This window comes from Aulonocara sp. 'chitande type north' Nkhata Bay, linkage group LG1, assembly GCF_057382095.1.
Source record: "Aulonocara sp. 'chitande type north' Nkhata Bay isolate Kocher_YH1m ecotype deep benthic linkage group LG1, A_spYH_male_GT1.1, whole genome shotgun sequence".
In the NCBI taxonomy this organism is placed as follows: Eukaryota; Metazoa; Chordata; class Actinopteri; order Cichliformes; family Cichlidae; genus Aulonocara; species Aulonocara sp. 'chitande type north' Nkhata Bay.
Window position 1 is genome coordinate 14,674,802 of NC_141344.1, and position 25,462 is coordinate 14,700,263.

At 41.3% G+C, this 25,462-nt stretch overlaps 1 protein-coding gene across 6 annotated transcripts in view; it reads left to right on the forward strand.

Moving 5' to 3' along the window:
- ush2a (Usher syndrome 2A (autosomal recessive, mild)) overlaps window positions 1-25,462 on the forward strand; it is a 223,142-nt gene that overhangs the window by 65,974 nt on the left and 131,706 nt on the right. For all 6 annotated transcript variants that reach the window (XM_086282620.1, XM_086282377.1, XM_086282304.1 and 3 more), the window contains 6 exons: window positions 890-1,037; window positions 3,081-3,362; window positions 6,538-6,713; window positions 6,961-7,108; window positions 16,699-16,805; window positions 18,144-18,267. In XM_086282620.1, the coding sequence (XP_086138746.1) occupies window positions 890-1,037; window positions 3,081-3,362; window positions 6,538-6,713; window positions 6,961-7,108; window positions 16,699-16,805; window positions 18,144-18,267 (985 nt within the window). The remainder of the gene's footprint in view (window positions 1-889; window positions 1,038-3,080; window positions 3,363-6,537; window positions 6,714-6,960; window positions 7,109-16,698; window positions 16,806-18,143; window positions 18,268-25,462) is intronic.

The window sequence follows — 25,462 nt, forward strand, 5'->3', positions numbered from 1 at the left end:
ACCTTTGAAAACTTTTCAATTCAATTCAGTTTTATTTAAATAGTGCCAAATCACAACAACAGTTGTCTCAAGGCACTTTACATTGTAATGTAAAGACCGTACAATAATACAAAGAAAACAGAGAAAACCCCATTTTACCCCCTATGAGCAAGCGCTTTGGCGATAGTGGGAGGGAAAACCTCCCTTTTGACAGGAAGACACCTCCCGCCGAACCAGGCTCAGGGAGGGGCAGCTCTCTGCTACATCTGCTTCACATTTCTTTGCTCTCAAATAGGAGCACCTTTTTCCCTTTTTATGTTGAGTGTCACTGGTTAATCAGTTTTTGTGAAGCAGTCTGCATTAAACTAAACAAGAAACAGGTGTAACCTTAGAAACCAGTTATTATTGTGAAACCGGCCCCCGATTTTGCTACCTTCTTCCATTTCCATTATTCTTTCAAGATACTTACATGCCTGTAATGGTGCTTTCAGTGGGACAGCGTTCTGACACCATTCTGTCTTAGCCAGTATTAAGGGTTTCTGTCATTTGTGCAGTTCCTCTGTGAGATTGAACCACTTATGTCAGCCTTTACTTCACACGTGAATCAATGGGACTTCTATGCCAGTGACACAGTCACTGGTTCATCAGTTGGAGCACCATGGTAGTTACTACACACTGCATTTACGGACCACCACACAAGGCTTGCTATTTAAATATACCGTACTCTTTCCCAGAACCATCACAGTTGTTCACCCATCTGTGTTTTTAATGTTGTGGCTGATGGTAGCTATAGCTTTAAAATAATATAGAAAGTAAGCTTGAACTACTTTTTAAAAATATTTATATTTACATATTTACATTATTTACAGACTAAAAAATAACAATGAAAACTGTTTAACCTTTTCAACAGGCGTGTTCTTCTGGGGGATGCACTTCTAGCCCACCACTGTCTCTTCTGACAGCCTCTGCCCCCCCACAAAACCAGCCCCCTCCTAGAATCACTGCCATAGGACCTCATACTCTGCATGCTTCTTGGGAGCCCCCCAGTGAGCCTAATGGTATGACCACAAATATACACACTCGTATGGTAATCTCATCTAATGTGTAATACTTACTTTTCTGCTTTTTATCCATTTTACATTATTCCTTGTTCTTCTGTCACACCAACTCTCTTCTTGTACTCTTTCACTTTATCTATAACTCTTCTCTGTGATTTTCTCTTGTCCATCCTGGTCACTCCCAACGTAACCCTTAGCATTCTGCAGCAGTATCACTGTCTACATACCATGCATCATAGAAGGTCTCACTGCCAAGAGAAAAAAATTGCTTATAGCTTTGCAATTAAGAATACATTGTTTATTTTAAGTAAATAACAATTGCATTATAATGTTAATGCCTGTTTCAAAATTAATAATACAGTAGAATAAATGACACACATTTTGTACATGAAACACTTACCTAGTGGCAAAGCTTCAGGGCTGTGTCATTCAAGACACATGAGAGTCAACTTAAACCAACTCACACACACACAAATGCACACACACACACACACAGAAATACACACTGAACTGGAACTGCCTTTTGTAAATCCAGAGAGCTTTGTATTGGCTCTAAGGCTCAGTGTAAAACAAAGCCCTCTAACCTGGGTTTCTCTCTGCCTGTGTCTCTTTTTTCCCTCCCCATCTGTTGATCTGTTTCCCTCGCAGTGTCATATAAAGCTCACTTAATATGGTTTTGTGTGTCATTTCATTGTCATTAGTTAATCATTTAGCATCCTTCTCACCTCTCCATTTTGATTTTGTTCTCTGTCCTTATCAGGCAATCTTTATGTTAGTTCTCCATTTCAGTCGTCCCAGCTCCGTGCATTCAAAGTGAAGCATTCAATGAGAAGTCAAGTTAAAGTAACTCTTTTATAATACGGCTATTCTTGCCTGTGTGGTCAGTGCTTCTGTGAAAATAATAAGAAACTGAAGTGGTGTTCGGGTGGAAATGATCAGTTTTAAAATGCACACATCTGCCTACACCAGTTTTTGTTTTTCCTCATTGAGTTGAGGGACAGACATCATAACGTGCATCTGGTTAGCAGTATTGCTAAGACCTGCTCAGTACTTATTTGCAAATGTGGAGCCTCTCCATAATGGTGGGTTTGTACCTTATTTTTTGCTGTGTAACATGTCTTCTGCTTTTTGGCGCTTTTTGGCACTACTTTTTGCACAAGTTTTTCATTTTTATGTAATTTTATAATTGTATATAAGCTTTTAATTTTTTCAATGAACTTGGAGAGTAAATACTGCTAAAGAATGAATATATCTATTATAGATTTTCTATTTTCCAACATTTAATGATCTACTAGTGATGCAGAGGGATTTTCAGTAAAGTTATTAGGAGTTCCAGAGAGTAGTTTGATTGGCTAAGGATAGTTAACTGTTGTTAAGATTTCTAATAAACTAAATTTGTTGCAGTTGTAGAAGCTACACTTTTTATATAATACATAATACCTAATCATTTAAAGTATAAAGAATAAAAACCTACGTGACATCAAAGAACAGTAAAGGAAAGAAGTAAGAGCATGTTAAGCTCAGGGCAAACAAAGCTGCCAAAACAGACATTTGCATTACCGTATTTGTTTTTATTTATAATTTATATTTCTATCATTTGAAGTGTTATTTTATCACCACAACAATTGAAAACCTTTAATCGTACACAGAGGATTTGTAGATTTCATACTTGTTTTCATGGTGCTCTCTCCTCATTTTAACACAATGTTGTTTTCATTTCAACAAGTCGTCAACAAAACTGCATTGCATCCATTACTATTTACTAATTATATTCTATGTTGTTTTTTTTTTACTTCAACATTTGTAGTAATCACGATATGAATTTGAAAGGACTATTGTTACTATTACTAACAATAACTAAAGTGTTGTGTTAGAGCACAAATAAACTGTGCAGACAGTATTTTCCTAACAAACCCTGCAGCTGCAGCTGTTGCTTTCCTTCTTTAATTTCCTAAATAATTGTTTCGATGAAGAGCTTTTGTTTTAGCAGACATCAGAGGTAATCTCAGAGACTGATTTAACATTCGTTTTCTTTTTGTACAGGTGTTATCACAAAGTATGAGGTCTTTCTCCGTGGGCCAGTGGAGTCACAGAACCTTTCGAGTCTTGCTATTGAAAAGAGGGTGTTTTTCAGCTCTGGTTGGCTGGATCCAAGTGTCTCCTTAAGTTCCAACATAGCCAATAAAAGCTTAATGTCACCCCCTGAGACCAGTACTAATGTAACTGGTCTAGAGGCTTTTTCAACATACCAGATGAGAGTTGTAAGCACCAATATTGCAGGAAGTTGTACATCTGGGTGGACCTCAGCACGCACCATGGAGGGAGGTTTGTATATCTCGTGTTCATGATTTCAACAGCTGACTTTTACTCACTGGGTGTATTTACAGTAAGTTAAGGAATCAGGGAAATAACCAAGTAAAATCTAGTTAGGCACTGTAGCTGTGTGAAACAAAAGCCTTCAGTGGTTAATGTTTTCTGGGCAATTATCAGAAAGGGGCTTGCCCAAAGATGGCAGTTCCATTTCAGTGTTAACGGGCTGACTTTTATCCAGCTGGCAACCATCAATGACTCAGTGGTGTGTCCAGTATGGATTTTTTAAGCTAGGTTTTCCTTTCATGGCCTTCCATGGCTGAATCAGAAAAATCCGATTCTGTATTACACCTATATTCAGACAAAATGATTCGCATTCAGACACTCCAAAGAGCTTGCTTAAAATTTAAATGAGTTAAATTTTTAACTTATGATGTTAAATTAAGGCCTGTCAATAACTGATGGACCCCAGATCTAAAAACAAATTGGAATTGAGTGACATTTTGGTTAAAATGTAGCTACACACCAGATGCCATTGCTGTTGGTTAAATGATCTTTTGTACTATATTAAAATTAGTGAGTATTTGTGAGATAGATTGTAGAAAAAGAAAGCAGGGAAGGAAGGAGGAAAGAAAAACTGTGTGTGGGGGAGGGGAAACTCATTAAGGTATTTGAATTTCAAAGGGATGATATGGCTCATTAGGACTAAATGATTGCCTCCAACGTCACTCTAAGCTATGTGTCTGGATAACAAGCATATGATAACACCATTTTGAATGTGGGATGTGTGTCAGTGTTGGTGCGCGTACATGGGCTGAGTTAGAAAGAAAGAATATGACTGTGGTTATGTCTACCGTGAATCACATTTCACAGCATATTTCACAGTTAGATGGCATCAACAGCAGAATAAAGAATCCTTCTCTCTAATCTGTCATGTAATAGTGGCTATCACAACCATAGAATTATGAAATACTTAAATCCATTAAGACCACATAATATCCACTAACCTCTCTGAATATGTCTTTTTGTTAGAATACAGAAGTTCATGTGAGGCAGCAGTGCTAACCCCTGCATCACTATGCCACTTCAAGAGTTGGCTTAATAAACATAAAAGGCTGTTAATGAATACCTAAAAGTGACTTTAGAAGCAAACCTAAAATTAGATAACAAGTGATATAAGTTGGGGCTTGATTTGTTAAGAACAGAAACACAAAGCCAAGGTATTTATAAAACACTTGTTCCTAATCTTAAAAACAAAGACATAACTATAACCAAACACCAGCACTACACATACAATAAAAGAAGCAGCAAATGAATGAATGAATTACTAAAAAAGCAGTAGTTGCACAGAAAATATCCATCATATCAAGCGGTTTGGAATTGTATTTGTACTGATATAATACAGAACAAGGTTAGTTACCACTTGCATGTCTGAGAGGCAAAATCATGAATTTTTCAAAACCATCCTGAGGAGGACAGACCTTTGACCTTTGTTATCCTGGAGTATTGTGTTCTCCATGTTTGTTGGGAAAGTGATGCAACAGTGTATTTAAACTTTCAAACACATGTTACAGGTCTAACAAACTTGAAAATGAATATTTACTATGGCCACCTTTTATTTCTCAAAGCAGCCTGAGCTCTCTTAGGTAAGCGTCCTTGTTATTTCTTGAAGCAAACTTCAGGAATTGCTTTCCAGGCTTCTTGAAGGACTTTCCAAAGTTCTTCTTTGGATGTTGGCAGCTTTTTGTTCCGTTCTCTATCATGATGATCCCACACTGCTTCATTAATGTTGAGGTCCAGGCTCTGGGGAGGCCAGTCCATGACTGATAGTATTCCACTGTGTGTTTTTCTAGGCAGGCATGCTTTTACAGCATTGGCCGTGTTTGGGATCATTGTCATACTAAAAAATGAAGTGTTTGCCAATCAGAGGCTTTCCAGATGGTATTGCATGCTTGATCAAAATCTGATGGTACTTTTCTGCATTCAGCACCACTGACTGGATTGCAGCCCCAGACCATGACAGAACCCAGGCTTATCGCCAAGATTCTGATTTTGGATGGGCTAGCGTAATTTGGGCTTTTAATTAAGGTAGTTAATGTTTTTAATACTACTGATTCTATTTATTACAAGCAGGTACATGTATGTGTATAAATTAAGAAAATATTGCTTGATCTTGATTATAATTTTTCATGGGTTTTATATATAGCAAGATAGCCTATCCAATCATTTAAACAGAATTCCAGTTGTAATAAGATAAAAAAAAAATATTTGAATGATCACTGTCATATAAAGAAGAGAGAAACAAGGAGAGGACAAAAGAGACTATTGAGTGAGCTACAGTACATTGACTCAAAGGGAGCAGTACACTGTGTTGTAATTTTCAGCACTAACCACGATGTACTTGCCCCCCCCCCCCCCCCCCCCCCCCCCCCCACACACACACACACACACACACACATATATAGATTCAACTAAAGAAATTGGACAAATTATGTCTTTTGTGACAGGCTCCTTGTAACAAAGTGTCTAAAGATACTTTTTATATATTGGGTTATGTTTAGCTAAGTTGCCTACCTGTGTAGACACAACTCTGGGTCATCCCTTCAGTTAGGTGCCTTTTTATGATTGAATCAGGTCATTGTTAAGTGGGTTAGAAACGAGAAATATTCCTATAAAAATGGTCATGTGCAAGGAGTGTACTGAAAATTAGTGAAAAATTAGTGAAACCCCCTCACTTGAAACTGTACTTGCTGTGCTGCAAATTGCTGATTTGCTAAGTATTTACCCTGCTGTAAAATTATTTTTTTGCATTGGTGACTTTGTTTTCAGTTTGTTACAAGTTTGTAAGCTACATAAGAAGAAATTAGCAGGAAAGAGCTGTTGTTCAGAGAGCAGGTTGCGGTCTTCCTCGGTGTAAATGTCTCTGATTAAAACCTTTATAATGCTGCTTTATACATAATTTTGGCTGCATTGAAATTAAATCTGTATACAGATAGACAAATGCCTAATCTACAGACCCCCTGAAAAGTCACAATGTGTATTAGAGTGTTAGCTTGCAATCAGATTTACTTTACCCTGTAATAACTTGTGTGTTAGCTTAGGATATGCTTATGCTCTTTGTGCTCTCTGTAAATAGCTGATCTGTGGCATGGAGGTCTGATAATGAAAACGGTGCAATATGTGTTTCCAGTGCCAGAGTTTATGGCTCCTCCAGAAGTGTCCGCACTGTCGTCTACCAGTCTTAAAGTAACCTGGAGCACTGCTGAAGACCACGGGGTCATCGCCAGAGGACAGGTGACAGAATATCGAGTCAACCTGGTAACCGAACAGACCAACAATCCATATGCCCCTCCGGTTATTAGTCAGGTAAGCACATTCACACATAAAATTGGAAATAATTGCCAGGACAACCTACCAAAAAAAAAAAGAGCTTACCTGGCAGAAATGTAATATACAGCAAATGACATTTATTTTGAAGATAAATGCTTTCGTATTAGGTCATTTTCACTAACTTTTCACAATGTAGGGATTTTCTAAAAACAAAAAAAAATGGGATAGTCTCTTTGTTCTCTTCTGTTTCTGTTTTTATATTCCTTGTCCCTGTGTTTTGCAGGTGTTGCATAGAGTGGGCCCATCATCCCATCCAGTTTACGTAGTGAAAGGATTGAAACCTTATCACGTGTACAACTTCACTGTTACACTCTGCACAAAAGCAGGTTGCATTACCAGTCTGCCAAGCACTGGATGGACCTTACCAGCAGGTAGAGCATAAAGATTTATGCAAAACACACACAGACATAAACAAATGCACGCTTCTCGGCAATAATGAAATACTGATAGTTCCCAAATATTGTCCTTTTTAAAGTATAATAGTAGTTATTTTACATAGTGTGGTGTTTGCATAACAACTGCAAAACAAACCTCTGACATATGCACACACAAACAGACACACACACCCAAAAGCACTCAGTCAGTCATCGGGTACTTGAGTGGCGACAGCATTGGTCATGTTAACTAGGGGGGATATTCATGGTGCACGGCAGTAAAAACAATTTACTGTTAATTACAAGGAGAAAAATGTGGCGTAGCACACACTTCCTGCTGGCCATGAATCAAACACACACAGAATTACAGAAACACATATACAATCCCTCTCGCTCTTCTGTGGATTTATAACCTTTATGGAAGTAGGATGAATTAGCTATGTTTAATAACTCAGGCACAAATCTCTGGTGCCTAGATGAGCACTAATTGATCAGTGGACGGTGACATGGACACACACAGAATACTGATTTAATGTCTTTTTCTGTCTGTCTTGATAGTCTGTTGCTTTCTCAGCCCCCCCGTCCATCTTTCACTTGCTATCTGCTGGGCTCTTTCACTCACACACAAATAGCACATGGCAGCAGAGGAACATGAATCACTCTGAAATATACATATTGCACTCAGAGGCGCACTTGACCGTGCAACACACTTTTCCATCTGTTCACTCACGGTGTCTACGCTTGCTGCTCATGTTATGTTTTTGTCTTTTTTGTTTTGTTTATCTCTTTAGGTGAATAGACAATGGGCGCGCAGAGTTGTAAAACAAAAACCTTTCATCTATAAATACTTGCTTAGGGAATTCAGCTTTTGAACATATTCTGAACAGCTACATCTGTTGACATAGGGAATATTTTCATTTCATACAATTCTCAAAAAGTCATTCCTTGTGTTTATTGTGATGAATGATGCTTCATATTGTAATTGGTGGACTTTTTAAATGTATTTTTAATGGCTACATCTGTTGACACAGTGACAATGTTTATTTTAAGTGATTCCAAAGACTTCTCTTGACTGTAATACAGTACAGTTCAATATGGCTTATTGTACCCAGTTGACTTTTTGAATGTATTTTTAACAGCCACATCTGTTGCCACCGTTTTGTTTCATCCAACGCCAAAGATGTATTTTGTTTCAACTATAAGAAATGATAATGGCATATGCCGTTTAGCAGATTTTTTTTTTTTTAAGCTCAAAACAATTTGCATAGCGTTTGCTCCTCCACTGGGTGTTAAGCTTCTGCTGCATCAGATTACTTTTTTTCTTCTTTCAGTTTAGCAATAATCTTTGCACTTGACAAAAAATATTTAACAATAATCTTTAAGACCTCAATCTAACATGCACTGGGCGAATACTGTTACATTCCTTTATAAAAACATGGTAGCATATCAGTAGGGAGTTGTAATTAGAAGAATTATACAAATTCTGAAAAGCTGCTGGCGTCTTTTTATTTTTGTTTGGTTTTACTTCAAATGCATCTGTTGGAAAAGCCTCTTTTTGCATGCTGTTGTTAGTTGTCTACAGTTATGTACTTTTTGGACCACTAATAACCCCATTAGAAGTCTACTGCCAAAATAAAGAGGTTTTTATAAGGCTGGTGGGGTATTGTCGTCAAACATATGGACACCCACGTTTGTCAATATGATAACTTGAGAATGAGGCAGCGTAGGATTTTGGTAGGTGCAGCTACTAAAAGTCTTGAACGAGTTCAAGTCAGAGTGACCTTAACCTCAAGGTCAGAGGTCAACTTTTCTGAAAATCACCTAGAATCTTTAAATTTATGTCATAGATGCTGGAGAGGCTGGGGGTTAGCACTTTTTTATTAATCTTTTTTTTTTTCGTCATTGGAGCTCTTTCCCAGCCTGTAAAATCTGGATTGACTCATTGTTTTCTGCTCTGCTTCTTGTATCCCCCTGCAGAGACAATCTTGGATTATACATATGTGCACATCTTAAAATGTGCCCTTCTAATAAAGAAGTGCCTCAGCACTGGCTACAGCACAATTAATAAAAACCCTTCCTATTTGGGACACCAAACTGTTTGTTGACTGAAACCTTCTTTAGTCAACAAAAAGGTCTCCAGCTTTTCTCTTGCAAGCTGAATGAAAGGAACATGACCTGAAAAAACCTCTGTAGTAGAAATATCTTCACATTCAGTGGTACTCCTCATAAGGTGTACTTGAGCATGATACAGATGCTCTGATAAATCTTCCACACATGACGCTGGGCCATTAGAGCCAGCTACCATCTGCTGTAAGTGAACAGACAGCATCTGTGAATCCACCGGAGTTACACCGAAGCACATGACTAAACATTAGCGCGCACACTGAGACAGACGTAACGACTCAAGGAAAGAGGTCTCCTGTCCACCTGTGTTGATGCATTTGCAATTGTTTCAGTGTGTGTGTGTATCTTCCCACAAAGTTATTGATCACAAAGTAAAGTGAGTGGCTAATCAGGGTCTGATGGTGATGTTTTATGTATCCTACATCCATAAAGTCTTGTTCTACAAGACATGCACACAGAGACACATACACACGTGCACTCACACTGTAACACCACTCAACAGAACAGGAACTTTATTGATTTACGCATAATTGGCCTGAGGCCCTTCTTGAGAAGAGAAATATGCATGGCAAGGGATCGCCATGTCAATAAGTGGTGTGCTTATGTGCGTGGTGTAACTGTATGCTAAGAGCCTGTTAAGACATGTCAGTTGCTGTAAAAACAGGAAACACACACACACACGCACACGCACAATTGCTCCTGGGAGCTGGCCCATGATTTAGCTGCTTCATTACCATGTCGGCAGCTAAAATTAACCTTTCTGGTGGACTGTTAACCTTGTGTGTGTATGTGTGGTGTGTTTTTCCGTATACTCATAATAAAGCAAGTGGGTTTTGTCAAACTTGATGTGTCATAATGTTAAGTTAATTTCACTAAATGAACAAGCAGATTCAATAAATGAATACATGACATGCAGAAAATATACAACCAGATTGTACAATCAGCCTGGTCAGTAAGAAAGAAACTGTCTTTCATGATTCAAACATGAACACACACTCAAACTCTATCAACAACGATAACACTATCCTATAGTTCTGTCACATTTGAAATGTTTTTCTCTAATATGGACATCTGTGTCCAGGTTTTATTGTGTTTTAGACTTGTGTCGAAATACAACCCGGTCATTGCTGGGAACTAATATTAATTTATGCTAGTAGATATTATCCCCAGTAATGCAATAACTGATTAAGTGATCAAAGAACATAAGCTGCTGGATGACATTTGACATGTTGGTGCACAAATAGAGAGAGCATGTTAACTGGCTGCTACCTCTAACCTGCCTGTTAAACACGCATTTCAAGAAGAAGAAACGTGGGTCATATATAAGGAGGAAGGTGCATTCAGGTAAATTATGTCTACATTATCTGGGGGAAATGTAGCTAGGCAGCATCAGATGTTAGTCTGTATGATGGCTCTAGGTATCAAGAAGAGGAAGCGAGTGAAGGCAGAGGAAGAATGTCGTTCAGAGTTTGGCGAGTAGTTGATACAGGCTCTGTGTGGTAAGGAAGAGTCACCAGATGACAAAGAAAGCATAGTCAGGGGTGCACATAAGTGGTTCGCAGGTGCACATGTGCTGTCAAAATAAAAGACGCGCACCAGATAAGAAGTTGCAACGCGCGTTTGCGTACATAAGATTTTCTGGAGAAGGACAGACATTTGTTTAGAACTCTTAAAGATGTCGAAGAAGCAAGCTCCTTTAAGCAATTACTTTGGTGTTCCTCCACCTCCAAAGAAATGTCAGGAGTCCGAACCGCAAAGGAAGCGCGAATTCTCGGAAAAGTGGTTGCAGGAGGTGAGCTGGCTTCAAACAAATGCCAGCTCACCTCCTGCAACCACTTTTCCGAGAATACACATTCTGTCAAATGGACAGAAAGGAAACAGAAGACAATGAGATTTGGCAGTGGAATGAGGAAGTACAAGAACTTATTCAAATGAAGAGGTTAGCAAATAAACAGTGGGATAGTCAAGGGGATGAAGAAAGTAGCAGGAGGTGACAAAGGCTTACAGTGGGTTGTATGTGAAGCTGGACACTGAAAGAAAAACAAGAGAAGAGGAAATGGAAACGTCTAAGAGGGAGGGCAGTGGACTTTTTAACTAGATTTTTGAATACTGTGTGAATTTTGACGGGATAGCAGCAAGGGTAAAGGGTTTATAAGTTGTGAGACCTGTTATAATGTGTAGTTTGGAGATAGTGACACAAAAAAAGACAAGAAGCCAAACTGGAGGTGGCAAAGTTGAAGATGCAAAAATTTTCATTGGGAGTGAACAAAACGGACAAGGCTAGAAATGAGTATAGACAATGTAGGAGAAGCAAGGTTGAGATGGTTTGGACATGTATAAGATGGCGCCGGTGAGGTCGGCTGCCGTCACGACTGCTCCGACCACTTTTTCTTTGTCTTTGTTTTTTAAGTTAGTTTTCAGCGTTTCTAAATCGGCAAAATCATCACCATTGGGTACATTAGGTATGACAGTGACACTCTTGTTTCTATTGGTATACAATGTACTCACAATTCGAAGTTTTTAACTCCGGATCCGAGCTGGCCGAGTGAGATCTCGAGGGAGAACAAAGGGAAGCGGCGGCGGCCTAGAGGGAAGCGAGCCGGCGTCAGGAACAGGCTGAGAGCTCGTGCACACCGCACACCTCTGCCTAGCATCCTGCTCGCCAACGTCCAGTCACTGGAGAACAAGCTTGACGACCTCAGGGCCAGGATAAAGTTCCAGAGAGACATTCGGGACTGCAATCTCCTCTGCTTCACCGAGACATGGCTGAACCCAGCGGTGCCGGACCACGCCATCCAGCTGGCCGAGTTCTTCTCGGTTCACCGCATGGACAGGTCACGGGACTCGGGGAAGTCAAGGGGAGGCGGCGTGTGTTTAATGGTGAACAACAACTGGTGCAACAGTGCGAACTTGGTTCCTCTCACAAGCTCCTGCACACCAAATCTGGAACTACTGTCCATCATGTGTCGTCCTTTTTATCTACCTCGGGAATTTACATCGGTCATTGTAAGTGCCGTTTATATTCCACCACAAGCGGACACGGTCACCGCCTTATGCGAGCTGCATGAGGCACTCACACAGCACCAGACACAACACCGGGACGCTGCGCTTATTGTGACGGGGGACTTTAATAGCGCCAACCTCAAACGCGCAGCGCCGAACTTTTATCAACACATCACCTGCCCCACCAGGGGTGAAAGGACACTGGACCACTGCTACACTACGGTCAAGGACGGCTACAAGGCACAATCCCGCCCCCCGTTTGGCAAATCTGATCACGCCGCCATCTTCCTCATGCCAAAATACAAACAAAGGCTAAAACAGGAAGTTCCGGTTCAGAGGAAGGTCGCGCGCTGGACGGATCAATCGGTGGCCGCGTTACAGGACGCACTCGATGACGCAGACTGGGGCATGTTCAGAAACAGCTCCGACGATGACGTCAACGTGTTTACGGAAGCGGTTGTGGGATTCATCGGGAAACTAGCGGATGATACCGTGGAGACAAAGACTATCACAACGTTTCCCAACCAGAAGCCGTGGGTGGATAAAACCATCCGCAACGCTCTGAGATCCCGCACCGCTGCCTACAACACGGGACTCATGACGGGGGACATGGACCCGTACAAAGCCGCGTCATATAACGCGCGGAGGGCGGTGAAAGAGGCGAAGCAGCGCTACGGGAGGAAACTAGAGTCACAACTCCAACAGAGTGACTCTAGGAGCCTGTGGCGGGGACTAAGGACAATAACGGACTATAAAGCACCAACAACCGGTATGACGAACGCGGCCGTGACTCTGGCAGACGAGCTGAACACTTTCTATGCTCGCTTCGAGGCTGCAGCTAAGGTCTCCAACAATGCTAGTGTTAGCGGCGCTAACGGCTGCAGACAGGAAGATACTGCCAGCACCGGAAACGTGCTCGTCATCTCCGAGCATGAAGTAAGGAGAGCCTTCAAGAGAGTGAACACCAGGAAAGCAGCAGGACCAGACGGCATCCCAGGTCGTATCCTAAGAGACTGCGCATACCAGCTAGCTCCTGTGTTCACTGAGATATTCAACATCTCTTTATCTCAGTCGGTGATCCCCACATGCTTCAAAGAGTCCATCATTGTTCCTGTCCCGAAGAAACCCCACCCTGCTTCTCTCAATGACTATCGCCCTGTAGCCCTCACCTCAGTAGTGATGAAGTGCTTTGAACGCCTGGTCAGAGACTTCATTCTTCACTACCAGACACACTGGACCCACTACAGTTCGCTTACCGTCCAAATCGTTCCACAGACGATGCCATCTCTCATCTCCTCCACACATCACTCACTCACTTGGACACTAGAAGGGGGAATTATGTTAAAATGCTCTTCATAGACTACAGCTCTGCATTTAACACCATAATTCCCTCCACACTCACCACCAAGCTGGAGCATCTGGGACTCAGCTCATCTATGTGTCAGTGGATCTCCAACTTCCTAACTGGCAGACCACAGGCAGTAAGGATGGGCGGACATGTCTCAGCCTCCACCACTCTCAGCACTGGAGCCCCCCAGGGGTGTGTTCTGAGCCCCCTGCTGTACTCTTTGTACACATATGACTGTGTGGCCACTACCAGCTCCACCACCATCATCAAGTTTGCTGACGACACCGTCGTGGTGGGCCTGATCTCTGATAACAACGAGACGGCCTACCTGAAGGAGATTAGGAATCTGGAGAACTGGTGCCAGAGGAACAACCTCCTTCTAAACGTCAGTAAGACAAAGGAGCTGATAGTGGACTTCAGCACTAAGCAGGAGAGGAACTACCAGACCCCCGTCATCAACGAGTGCCCAGTGGAGAGAGTGGACAGCTTCAAATACCTCGGAGTTCACATCACGCAGGACCTGTCATGGTCCTGTCACATCAACACCGTGGTGAAAAAGGCCCGACAGCGTCTCTACCACCTCAGACGCTTGAGAGACTTCCAACTGCCCTCCAAGGTGCTCAGGAACTTTTACTCGTGCACCATAGAGAGCATCCTGGCGGGAAACATCTTAACCTGGTTCGGGAACAGCACCATGCAGGACAGACGAGCTCTACAGAGGGTTGTGCGGTCAGCTGAGCGCACCATCCGCTCCGAGCTCCCTGACCTGCACTCAATCTATAGCAGGCGGTGCTGGACCAAGGCCAGGAAGATCGTGAAGGACCTCAGCCATCCCAACAACAGACTGTTCTCTCTGTTGAGGTCAGGAAAGCGATTCCACTCCCTGAAGACCAACACAGAGAGACTGAGGAGGAGCTTCTTCCCGCAGGCGATACGGTCTCTCAATCACACCACCACACAGTACTGACCCACACATATAGTTCTTACACACACACTGGACTTTCTGGACTTTGGTTTTGCACAACACTGGTCACTATATTCTTCATTTCCGGTTAATACTTGTACAGCTGCTGTTATTGTGTATATATTTATTTATATTTAGATTTCTTCATACATTCTTATATAGTTCTATATTGTGTATTGTGTATTTTGTTGTACAGTTATTTTATTTTCAACTTTAATTTATATATTTATCTTTATCTTATTCTTCCCAGTTAAATTTACCCTTCATTCTAATTTGTGTTGTACAGTTATTTCATTTTTAACCTTAATTTATATTTTATTCCTTCCTAGTTAAATTTACCCTTTTTAATTTTTCATATTTATTTCCTTTCTTATTCATAGCCTTTTCCTTTTTTGTTTTCTTTAGGTCACGAGCAGTTGTCCAAGCATTTCACTACATATCGTACTGTGTATGACTGTGTACGTGACAAATAAAAATTTGAATTTGAATTTGAATTTATAGAGAAGGGTTAATGGGTATAAAGGTGACTTAAGTGGCTTTGAACATTGCATGGTTTTTGATGTCAGAAGGGCTTTTCTGAGTACTGCTAATTTACTGTGATTTTTATGCAAAATAACTTCTTGGATTCACAGAGAATGGTCAGAAAGAGAGAGAATATCCAGTGAGTGGCAGTCCTCTGGGTGAAAATGCCTTGATGATTCCAGAGGATCATTAAACTTACTTTCATATTGATGTTGTGCTGTTTTGCTGCTAATGTACAAATCTTTTTATTAACATAAAGTTGGTCCTCCTTAGTTGGAGGTGGGCTAAAAAATTGACAGTTGCCACTTTTTGATAAGATATAAGACAGACCAACAATTCACACTTAGAATAATAAGCATGCCTTTTGATTGTGGCAGGAATTACCAGAGCCACAGGAAGAACATGGAAGCTCTGCGCAGAAAGGCAGGCAGATTCAAACCCCTGCATCACTATTCTACCCACTCATATCAAGAAGGAAAATTTATTTACCAACATGGCATACATAAAAAAATGTATTAATTAATTAATAGTACACCACAGTGTAAAGCAAGGGCCATGTTGTATATGTGTGTGCCACTGACAGTGTTCTAAATGTCACACTAGCTCAATATCAATAGACTGGTAAGCTATCGATTGGCAGTAATTTATGGTTTGATGTGCCAAGATGAGGCGCCAAACAAGCTGTCCACTTTGCTTTTAAGGGCTCTGTTAGAAGTCACACTAAAGATAATCCGCATGGTTGTCACTGAAAGCTAATTTACTCCTACCACGAACCATTTAGACAATTACTGAAACACACCCACACATCTAAAGAGAAACACTACAATGAAAGGACACTTAATGCACACACACACACACACACACACACACATCTTTCCCATCTCTACACCGGTCTATCACTTGCTATGCTTTTCCTCCATTCCTATAAATCTGTCCTCCCTATATCAGCTAGTCTCTGGTAGATTTATTTATGTTATGTATTAAAACTGCTTCTCCAGTACCTTACAGTATGTTTCAAAGAGACATTTAATTTAACACCTTGAGTGAGCGAAGGAAATTAAATTGATCTTCTATTAAATGAAAATGGGACTTTTGTGTAGCCTGAAAGAAATAAGCTTCTACTGAAGGAAAGCCCAATCACACAAGATGTATTTATTCTTAATGTGTATGAATGTTTTTTGGGTAAATTAGCTGTGGTTAGCTTTTTACATAGACATTTTTTTGCAGAGAAACAATGTATTACAACACCACAGCTCTGTAGTAAAAGAGCACTGATACTGAACTGGCCTGCCTTCAGTCCAAACCTGCCACCCGTTGAGAACATTTAGTTTAATTTGCAAATAAAAAACTTGACAGAAGATGCCCTGACTGTTGAGCAACTGAAATTCTATATCAAGCAAGAGTGGGAAACCATTTCGCTTTCAAAACCACACCAATTGTCTTCTTCATTATTAAACACTTGGAAAATGTTCAAAGAAGAGGTCCTACCAAATAAAAAATAAGCACACACCTTTTTCAAATTTTTTTGAAAAGTTTCATCATTTACAATACAATGGCTTCATATTTCATTGATTTAACATTCACTTTCTGTTCATCCTTTCCGTTTCTTTACTTTCTGCTTCTCAGCACCTTCAGGATTGTCTTCACCTCGATTATATCCAGAAAATGAAACTACCATTCAGATAGAGTGGGACCCCCCTGCCCAACTTAATGGACCATACCCTCTATATCAGGTAAGAGCACTGCCCTACACTCAATTCAATTCAATTTTATTTATACAACGCAAAAATCACAACAACAGTAGTGTCAAGGTTCTTTATATTGTATAGTAAAGACCCCACAATAATACAAAGAAAACAGAGAAAATCCCAACAATCATATGACCCCCTATAAGCAAGCACTTTGGCGACAGTGGGAAGGAAAAACTCCCTTTTAACAAGAAGACACCTCTGGCAGAACCAGGCTCAGGGAGGGGCGGCCATCTGCCACGACCGGTTGGGGGTGATTGGATAAAGACAGGACAAAAAATATGCTGTCGAAGAGAGACAGAGATTAACAATAACTAATAATTAAATGCAGAGAGGTTTATAAACACACTCAAGAAGAAGAAGGACTCAGTGCATCATGGGAATCCCACAGCAACCTAGACACATGATCCAACCCTAACTACATGCTTTATCAAAAAGGAAAGTTTTAAGCCTAATCTTAAAAATAGAGAGGGTTTCAGTCTCTCGAATCCAAACTGGAAGCTGGTTCCACAGAAAGGGGACCTAAAGCCTGAAGGCTCTCACTCCTATTCTACTTTTACATACTCCAGGAACCACAAGTACGCCTGCAGGTTATATGATACTATGAGGTCATCAAGGGTGTCTGTCTTTGTTTGCAGCTAAACAGAAATTCACAGTAATAAATAACTGTTTTCATCTATTGCCTTGCCTAGACCCATGCTAGCCACAAGCATGACTGTAGATATGGCCTAAATTAAGTTGAAAAGTTGGCACTCATGTGTGTGGTTCCCAGGGGCTAAAGCTAATGCTACCAGCATGTCAGTGTTTTAAAGTCTAAATCATTCCATACTTGAACAAAGTTAGCTAAGATTCTGTGTTTTCTCACTGGCACAGACTACATTACTTTCTTTTCATGCTGGAAGTGAGAAATAACCCCAGTGTGTGTCTTTGTTTGTCATCTCATCATTCACACTGTGTGTACGTAGAAATCATGAGAACTTCCTGCCTATGATTCCACTGTTTATTCTCTGCCACACAGGTTATGTCTAAAATAGAGGAATAATATTTCTGATACTGAGATTCATGGGAAGTAGTAAGAAAGAGGATCTGTGCCATGTTGAGAGTGCAAGCCCACATGGCCCTAAGTGTTTTAATGGATTTGATATACACATGGTCATCTAAAAACAAAAAAAATCTGCTCAGTTTATTATTTTTGGAAAATTTTAGTATGTGATTTTATACTAAACATAATTAACTACAATTTATGACTGCAGTTATAATTTGAGTACTACCACTATGCTAGATACCAGATATTTATACATTATCATATTTTGGTTTTTTGAGGTGGAAAGGTCAGATGTCTCTCTCTCTGACCCGCAAGATCCAGTTGTCAGAGGAACAAGATTTTCTGGAAACAGTTACTATCAGTTCCCCAGTGACATCCTTCCCAGCAACACCGATTTTACAGGTAAGAAATTATGTTTAGATGAGTGCAGGTGTCTGTCTATTAGTAAATAGACGGTATGTATATGTGCATTTCTGTGTACTGTGCATGGGAGTATGTGACAGGGTGTGTACATACGTCCCTGTGTTTTTTAGTGTACAGTGACTGCACTGTCTCTTCTTCTCAGTGTTCAAGTGACATTCCTTTAGAATGACTTCCCCAGTCATCTTAAAGGACAATTATCTTTCTGTTTACCAGCATCATTAGAGGGCTGAGCTGCACAGCCAAACATGTTCTGCTTCATCTGAGAACATCACCCAGTCTGACGCTCATAATTAATGACTGCTGATACTAATCAGTGGGATTTGAGCAAGCAAAGCTCTATGATGCCACTTGAGATTACTTCACTGTCCCACACAAACCTTTTGTCACCAGTAATGTATTTTGGTGTTAAGAGAATACCTTTCCAAGATATTTTAATACTGTGTCATAAAAAGTAAAGAAAAAAAATCTGTGGCCAAGCAGTTTTTCCTAAATGTATGACATATTTCTGGCTTTGAGTAGATTAAAGTTTTCAAATGTGATTCCCTCTATAATCTAATTTTGCTTGATCTAAAATACCAAAGTACAGTATGTTTGCAGTCCATAAAGTAGGCATCCATGTACTCCACATCTTCCATGTTCATGTTCTGAATCTGAAGTTTTAATAGACTTTGTTATGGAGACATATCATATGAAACACTCAGAGAGCAGGCTGGTGTTGCTTTTGCCTTCACTTCAATACTAAATAAGTAGTAACTCAATCCTAGAAGTAAGCTTAATTATTGTGATTGATCAACAAATTCGGCAATCATTTAACATGAAATTCACATTTCCCACAACATTTAATTTCTTATAATGGTTGATTAGACTACTGTGAGAAGGATGTTCTGTTTAGGCTGTACACATTTGTAAAAATTCAAATATTATAAGCTATTTTAGTATATATATTTTTTTTTTTTGATTTTGTAATTGCTTGTTCTTTCCATGCATATACTAAAAGGATGAGTAGTCTCTAAATGTTATGACTAATGCCGGTGTTAACATAGATGTGGCTGAACACAGTGTAAGTAAAACAATATTTATTAAATATAATTTATAAAGCTCACAGTTCAGACAGGATATTTTAAGTATATCTCTGGTCTCCTTTTTGACTTCTGCTGCTTTAATTTACTTCCTTAACATGTCATTTTGTGTACTGTGTTTTATTTTTGCAAACAATTGGTTATTAATATTAATACTGCTTTATTTCATGTTTTTCATGAAAGGCAATTGAATTCTTAAAATACTGAGCGAGTGCGCGGTCAGAAAAACCCGACCAACCTGTCTCCTATATTGTTTTGTTGCTTCTTAATTTTACTTACTGAGTCGTGTATTTTTATCCCAAAGCAAGGAATTCAAATTTTTGATCTCATCATTGCTTCTCCAGTACAAAGGTAAATAGATCTCTCTAAATGCTGCCAGCAAATAGATGATGACTTTTTGTTATTGAGGGGCGCTTCTCATCTCCTCTGCTCTCCTCCTTCATAAAGGGTAATGGATCAGACAATCACTTTCAGACCGGATCTATTCTGGACCATCAATGTGTCGGCAGTCCTCAAACCATCGCCCTTTTACAACCATCAATACTAATAGCATCATCTACAGACAATTATTCCCATCGAAGCGCACGGAACAGCGAACAAATCAAAGCCAAATTAGATTATGAATGTAATGCAGTGTAATGCCCCCTCGAGAGTCAATTGATCAAAAAGGGGAGACTCGTCAATCGTTTTGTCTTGTGGAAACCTTGCAACTCAAGCAATGACAAATGTAACATTTTTCTATGTGCTGAATGTTTGCACAATATTTATCTGTTCAGGTGGACTGCGCCATACCCCACGACGCATGTCACAAAGATTTTATAAAGTGTTCCTTAGAATTGACGTCCTTTTACATCTAAAGGGAACTTTTTGTTTTGGCCTAGCAGCATTGATGCCTCAGAAGATCGTGATGTGCCTTCTATATGAAACAACAAATCATCATTTTTCTCTGTCAGCGTCATACATCATCTTAGGAATATTAATATTTATTGAGGTTCCTCAAGCTTTCTATATCCTACATGCAAACTAAGGGCACATCATTGAGCAGGGTCAATATTCTACATGTTAAATCTTAGTTAAGGTTGAGGTTATCTAGCATGTATTTGCCCTTTCACCTGTTACCTTATGGCCACTTTATTAAAAAATATAAAGATATATTTTTGCCAAATAGGTTCTTTTCCATGTGCAATTACTGTGATAGGAGTGCATGTTTCCATAAATGAAGTCTGGTCGCGTGTGTTTAAAGATGCTTCTTAAAGCTTAATAAGAAGCATTAAGTCAATATTTCCCTCACTGAATCTTACTTTAGATAAAACAAGATTATAACTATATGCAGTCATGCTACAATATGAATAACCTCGTAAGTGCTTGTTTCAAGAAATCCATGTTACTTCATTCATCTTATTTATTATGTTTCTGTGTCTAGAACTCTCCTGACTTTCTGCTGTCCATGCTTATATTTGAATTAAGGACATTGGCTCTCAGTTAAGACAGGCATATGTTATTATTTATAAAATAATGTATTTAAATTGAAATGGGTCAAAATAGATTACACAGTCCTCTCTCCTCACTTTAGTAATTCTTCATTGGGCCTGAAATGGGCTGTTTGAAATGCAGATGACGTTCTGCTTATATTTTTGCTAATCCAGATGCATTTCTTTAACCCACATTAAATGAAGAGAGATGAAACATCACACAAATATGTTAGGGGAAAAAAAATTTAAAAATGAATGCAGGAACAAATAGACTTGGATAATATCCAGACACATCTTAAACAGCACATTGTTGCAATAGCTGCTACTGCAACAACTAAGCAGGAAAGAGGGAAATGTTAAATGATACAAATTATTTTTCCCTAATTAATATGATTGATTGCCAGGCACTGACGTTGAGAAGGAGAGGGGGAGAAATGTGTGAAGGGAAAGTTTGCACAGACATCATTAGTTTTTCCCCATTTAAAGATTAATCAGAAGAGGCTGGGCTCTTTAATTCTGTCATTTGTATATTTAATGGGCTGCTGCAGAATCTATGGGTGTAATTAGCTAGCTGCCGCGCTCTCATTAATACGCCAGGCTCTGATTAATGCCAGCAGAGAGCTAACATGACTGGAGTTATTCAGGTTATGTTGTGTAGATGATTACACACAACCTCCACTGTTTACTGAGACAGAGAGGAGAAACAATGCACATGAAAGAATACTACCTAATAAATAAAACTACTTAAAACTGTAAATGGCTCAACATAACTAAGTGTTAATGTTTCATATTGTGGAATATAACATGAATCTTCTCGTTTGATTAGGTAACGAGAGTACAACACAGTGCACTGTTTAGAATTAATAATTCATTTTGAAATGCTCCTTTAGTTTTAATTGATTTAAGAGTCGGTTTAAAAAACCGAACTATAACTCTTATTACTTAACATCAAGTTGATTGTGTAAATGTGGCTGGTTGTATGTGCTTATAGTTCACAAAATGTTTCTTGTTTCACTCGTGAAAAAACTGCTGTGTTTTTTGATCAAAGCAGCATTTTAGTTCTCGTATTCAGCATGTTGTAGAAAACGGTGAGGGAGCCTTTTGAGAGTGTGTTTCTTCCTTCGGGCAAACTTTATGACTGGCTCTTTACCTGGTCTTAGAGAAAAACCAAGTTGTCAGTGTGTTTGCACTCATTTTTGCATTGCAGAGTGGAATGAACATACTGTGTTTATGGTCCACTAGTAGGGTCCAACACCTTTCTCTGGTTTAATAAATTTGGATTTTTATGCTTCCAGTGAAAAGGAAATTTATAGTCAGAAACCCACTGAGCACACAGTGGGGAGAACCTTTCAAGTGCTGTTTTTTGCTTTGAGAAAAGACAACTAGAGAGGGGGTTCTTATCCCCCACTGCCCTCTCCGGAAAACAGTTTTGACAATAAATGCTTCATAACAAAGATCCCCTTTCTGTAGTACCTAAACTTCTAAACTTGAAATGTGTTATATAACAGGACTGGACCAAAACAATAAGTATTCACATAACGTAAAAACGTAAAAATAATTACTTTTCGGGGGAAAAAAGCACATTAGAAATATTAAGTAATTCATGTTGGAGTATATTAGTCGTCTTAACATTTCATTAACTGAAGTCGTTGCCTTAAAAATTTTGTGTATACTATTGTAAAACATAAACAGCAACAATTTTTCTGTGCATGTGTTTGACCGTGTGTGGCTTTATTATGCATTCTCTGTAAGTGCTTGCTGGGGTATTGTGTTTGTTCGATCGCACAGTGAAAGCGCTTGTGTGTATATGTGCCGCTTTGTCTATAAGTGTGTGTCTCTCTGTGTGTGTCATTGTGCTGTATGCGTAACAAAATCACCTGTCATGGTGTGTGCTCAGGTTTGTCTGTTGATGGCTCCAAAGTGGTTGTCAGTGTGAAGTAGCACAAGTCCTGTGGGGAAATCTGAAGGAAGTATTGCTGAGCATGAGCAGTGTCACAGATGCTTTACATTTGAGCATGCTTGGATAACACTTTGACTATCACAAAAATGCAGACTCACACAAAAACTGTGTACAAAATCTGTACATACCCTTAATTTTCCTTACACGTTTACTTCCATGTATGGCTTCAGGAATTTATTGACACACTATATAAATTATCAGATTTTTTTATGTAATTTATCCATCCATCCATCCATCCTCATCCGCTTTGTCCGGGGCCGGGTCGCGGGGGCAGCAGCCTAAGCAAAGAGGCCCAGACCTCCCTCTCCCCAGCCACCTCCTCCAGCTTATCCGGGGGAATACCAAGGCGTTCCCAGGCCAGCCGAGAGATATAATCTCTCCAGCGTGTCCTGGGTCTGCCCCGGGGCCTCCTCCCGGTGGGACATGCCTGGAACACCTCACCCAGGAGGCGCCCAGGGGGCATCCTTGTCAGATGCCCGAACCACCTCAGCTGGCTCCTTTCGATGTGGAGCAGCAGCTGCTCTACTCTGAGCCCCTCCCGGATGGCCGAACTTCTCACCCTATCTCTAAGGGAGAGGCCAGCCACCCTTCGGAGGAAGCTCATTTCTGCCGCTTGTATCCGCGATCTCCTTCCTTTGGTCACTACCCACAGCTCGTGGCCATAGGTGAGGGTAGGGACGTAGATCGACCGGTAAATTGAGAGCTTCGCTTTTACACTCAGCTCCCTCTTCACCACGACGGACCGGTGCAGCGTCCGCATTACTGCAGCTGCAGCCCCAATCCGTCTGTCGATCTCCGGCTCCCTTCTCCCATCACTCGCGAACAAGACCCCGAGATACTTGAACTCCTCCACTTGGGGCAGGAACTCATCCCCGACCCGGAGTGGGCACTCCACCCTTTTCCGGCTGAGAACCATGGCCTCAGATTTGGAGGTGCTGATCCTCATTCCCGCTGCTTCACACTCAGCTGCGAACCGTTCCAGTGCGAGCTGGAGGCCCTCACCCGATGAAGCCAACAGAACCACATCATCCGCAAAAATCAGAGATGAGATTCTGAGGCCACCAAAGCGAAAGCCCTCCGCCACTTGGCTGCGCCTAGAAATCCTGTCCATAAAAATTATGAACAGAACCGGAGACAAAGGGCAGCCCTGGCGGAGCCCATCACCCACCGGGAACGAGTCCGACTTATTGCCGGCAATGCGAACCAAGCTCTTGCAACGGTTGTATAGGGATCAAATGGCCCGTAGCAATGGGCCAGACACCCCATATTCCCGCAACACCTCCCACAGGACACCCCGAGGGACACGGTCGAATGCCTTCTCCAAGTCCACAAAACACATGTAGACTGGTTGGGCAAACTCCCATGCACCCTCAAGTATCCTGGAGAGGATAAAGAGCTGGTCCAGTGTTCCGCGACCAGGACGAAAACCGCATTGTTCCTCCTGTATCCGAGGTTTGACTAACGGACGAACTCTCCTTTCCAGCACCCTGGCATAGACTTTCCCAGGGAGGCTGAGGAGTGTGATCCCCCTGTAGTTGGAACACACCCTCCGGTCCCCTTTCTTAAAGATGGGGACCACCACCCCGGTCTGCCAGTCCACAGGTACTGCCCCTGATCTCCACGCAACATTGCAGAGGCATGTCAACCAGGACAGCCCTACAACGTCCAGAGCCTTCAGGAACTCGGGGCGGACCTCATCAACACCAGGGGCTCTGCCACCAAGGAGTTGTTTAACTGCCTCAGTGACCTCGCCCCCGGAAATTGGCGGGTCATTCCCCTCATCCCCAGACTCTGCTTCCTCCTCGGAAGACGTGTCAGTGGGATTAAGGAGGTCCTCGAAGTATTCCTTCCACCGCCTGACAATTTTCTCAGTCGACGTCAGCAGCGCTCCGCCAGCACTATACACAGTGCAGGTAGAGCACCACTTTCCCCTCCTGAGACGTCTGACGGTTTGCCAGAATCTCTTCGAGGCAGTCCGAAAGTCTTTTTCCATGGCCTCTCCGAACTCCTCCCACACCCGAGTTTTTGCTTCAGCCACTGCCCGAGCCGCATTCCGCTTGGCCTGTCGATACCTGTCGGCTGCCTCCGGAGTCCCACAGGCTAACCAAGCCCGATAGGACTCCTTCTTCAGCCTAGTGGCTCCCTTCACCTCTGGTGTCCACCATTTGGTTCGGGGATTACCACCACGGCAGGCACCAACCACCTTGCGGCCGCAGCTCAATGCAGCAGCTTCGGCAATGGAGACGCTGAACATGGTCCATTCGGACTCAATGTCCCCAGTCTCCCTCGGAATGCTGTTGAAGCTCTGCCGGAGGTGTGCGTTGAAGATCTCGCGGACTGGGGCCTCTGCTAGACGTTCCCAGCACACCCTCACTACGCGTTTAGGTGCACCAGGTCTGTCCAGCGTCTTCCCCTGCCACCTGATCCAACTCACCACCAGGTGGTGATCAGTTGACAGCTCAGCCCCTCTCTTTACCCGAGTGTCCAGAACATATGGTCGCAGGTCTGCTGATACGATTACAAAATCGATCATCGACCTACGGCCTAGAGCGTCCTGGTGCCACGTGCACTTATGGACACTCTTATGTTCGAACAGGGTGTTCGTTATGGCCAAACTGTGATTAGCACAGAAGTCCAATAACAGAGCACCGCTCGGGTTCAGA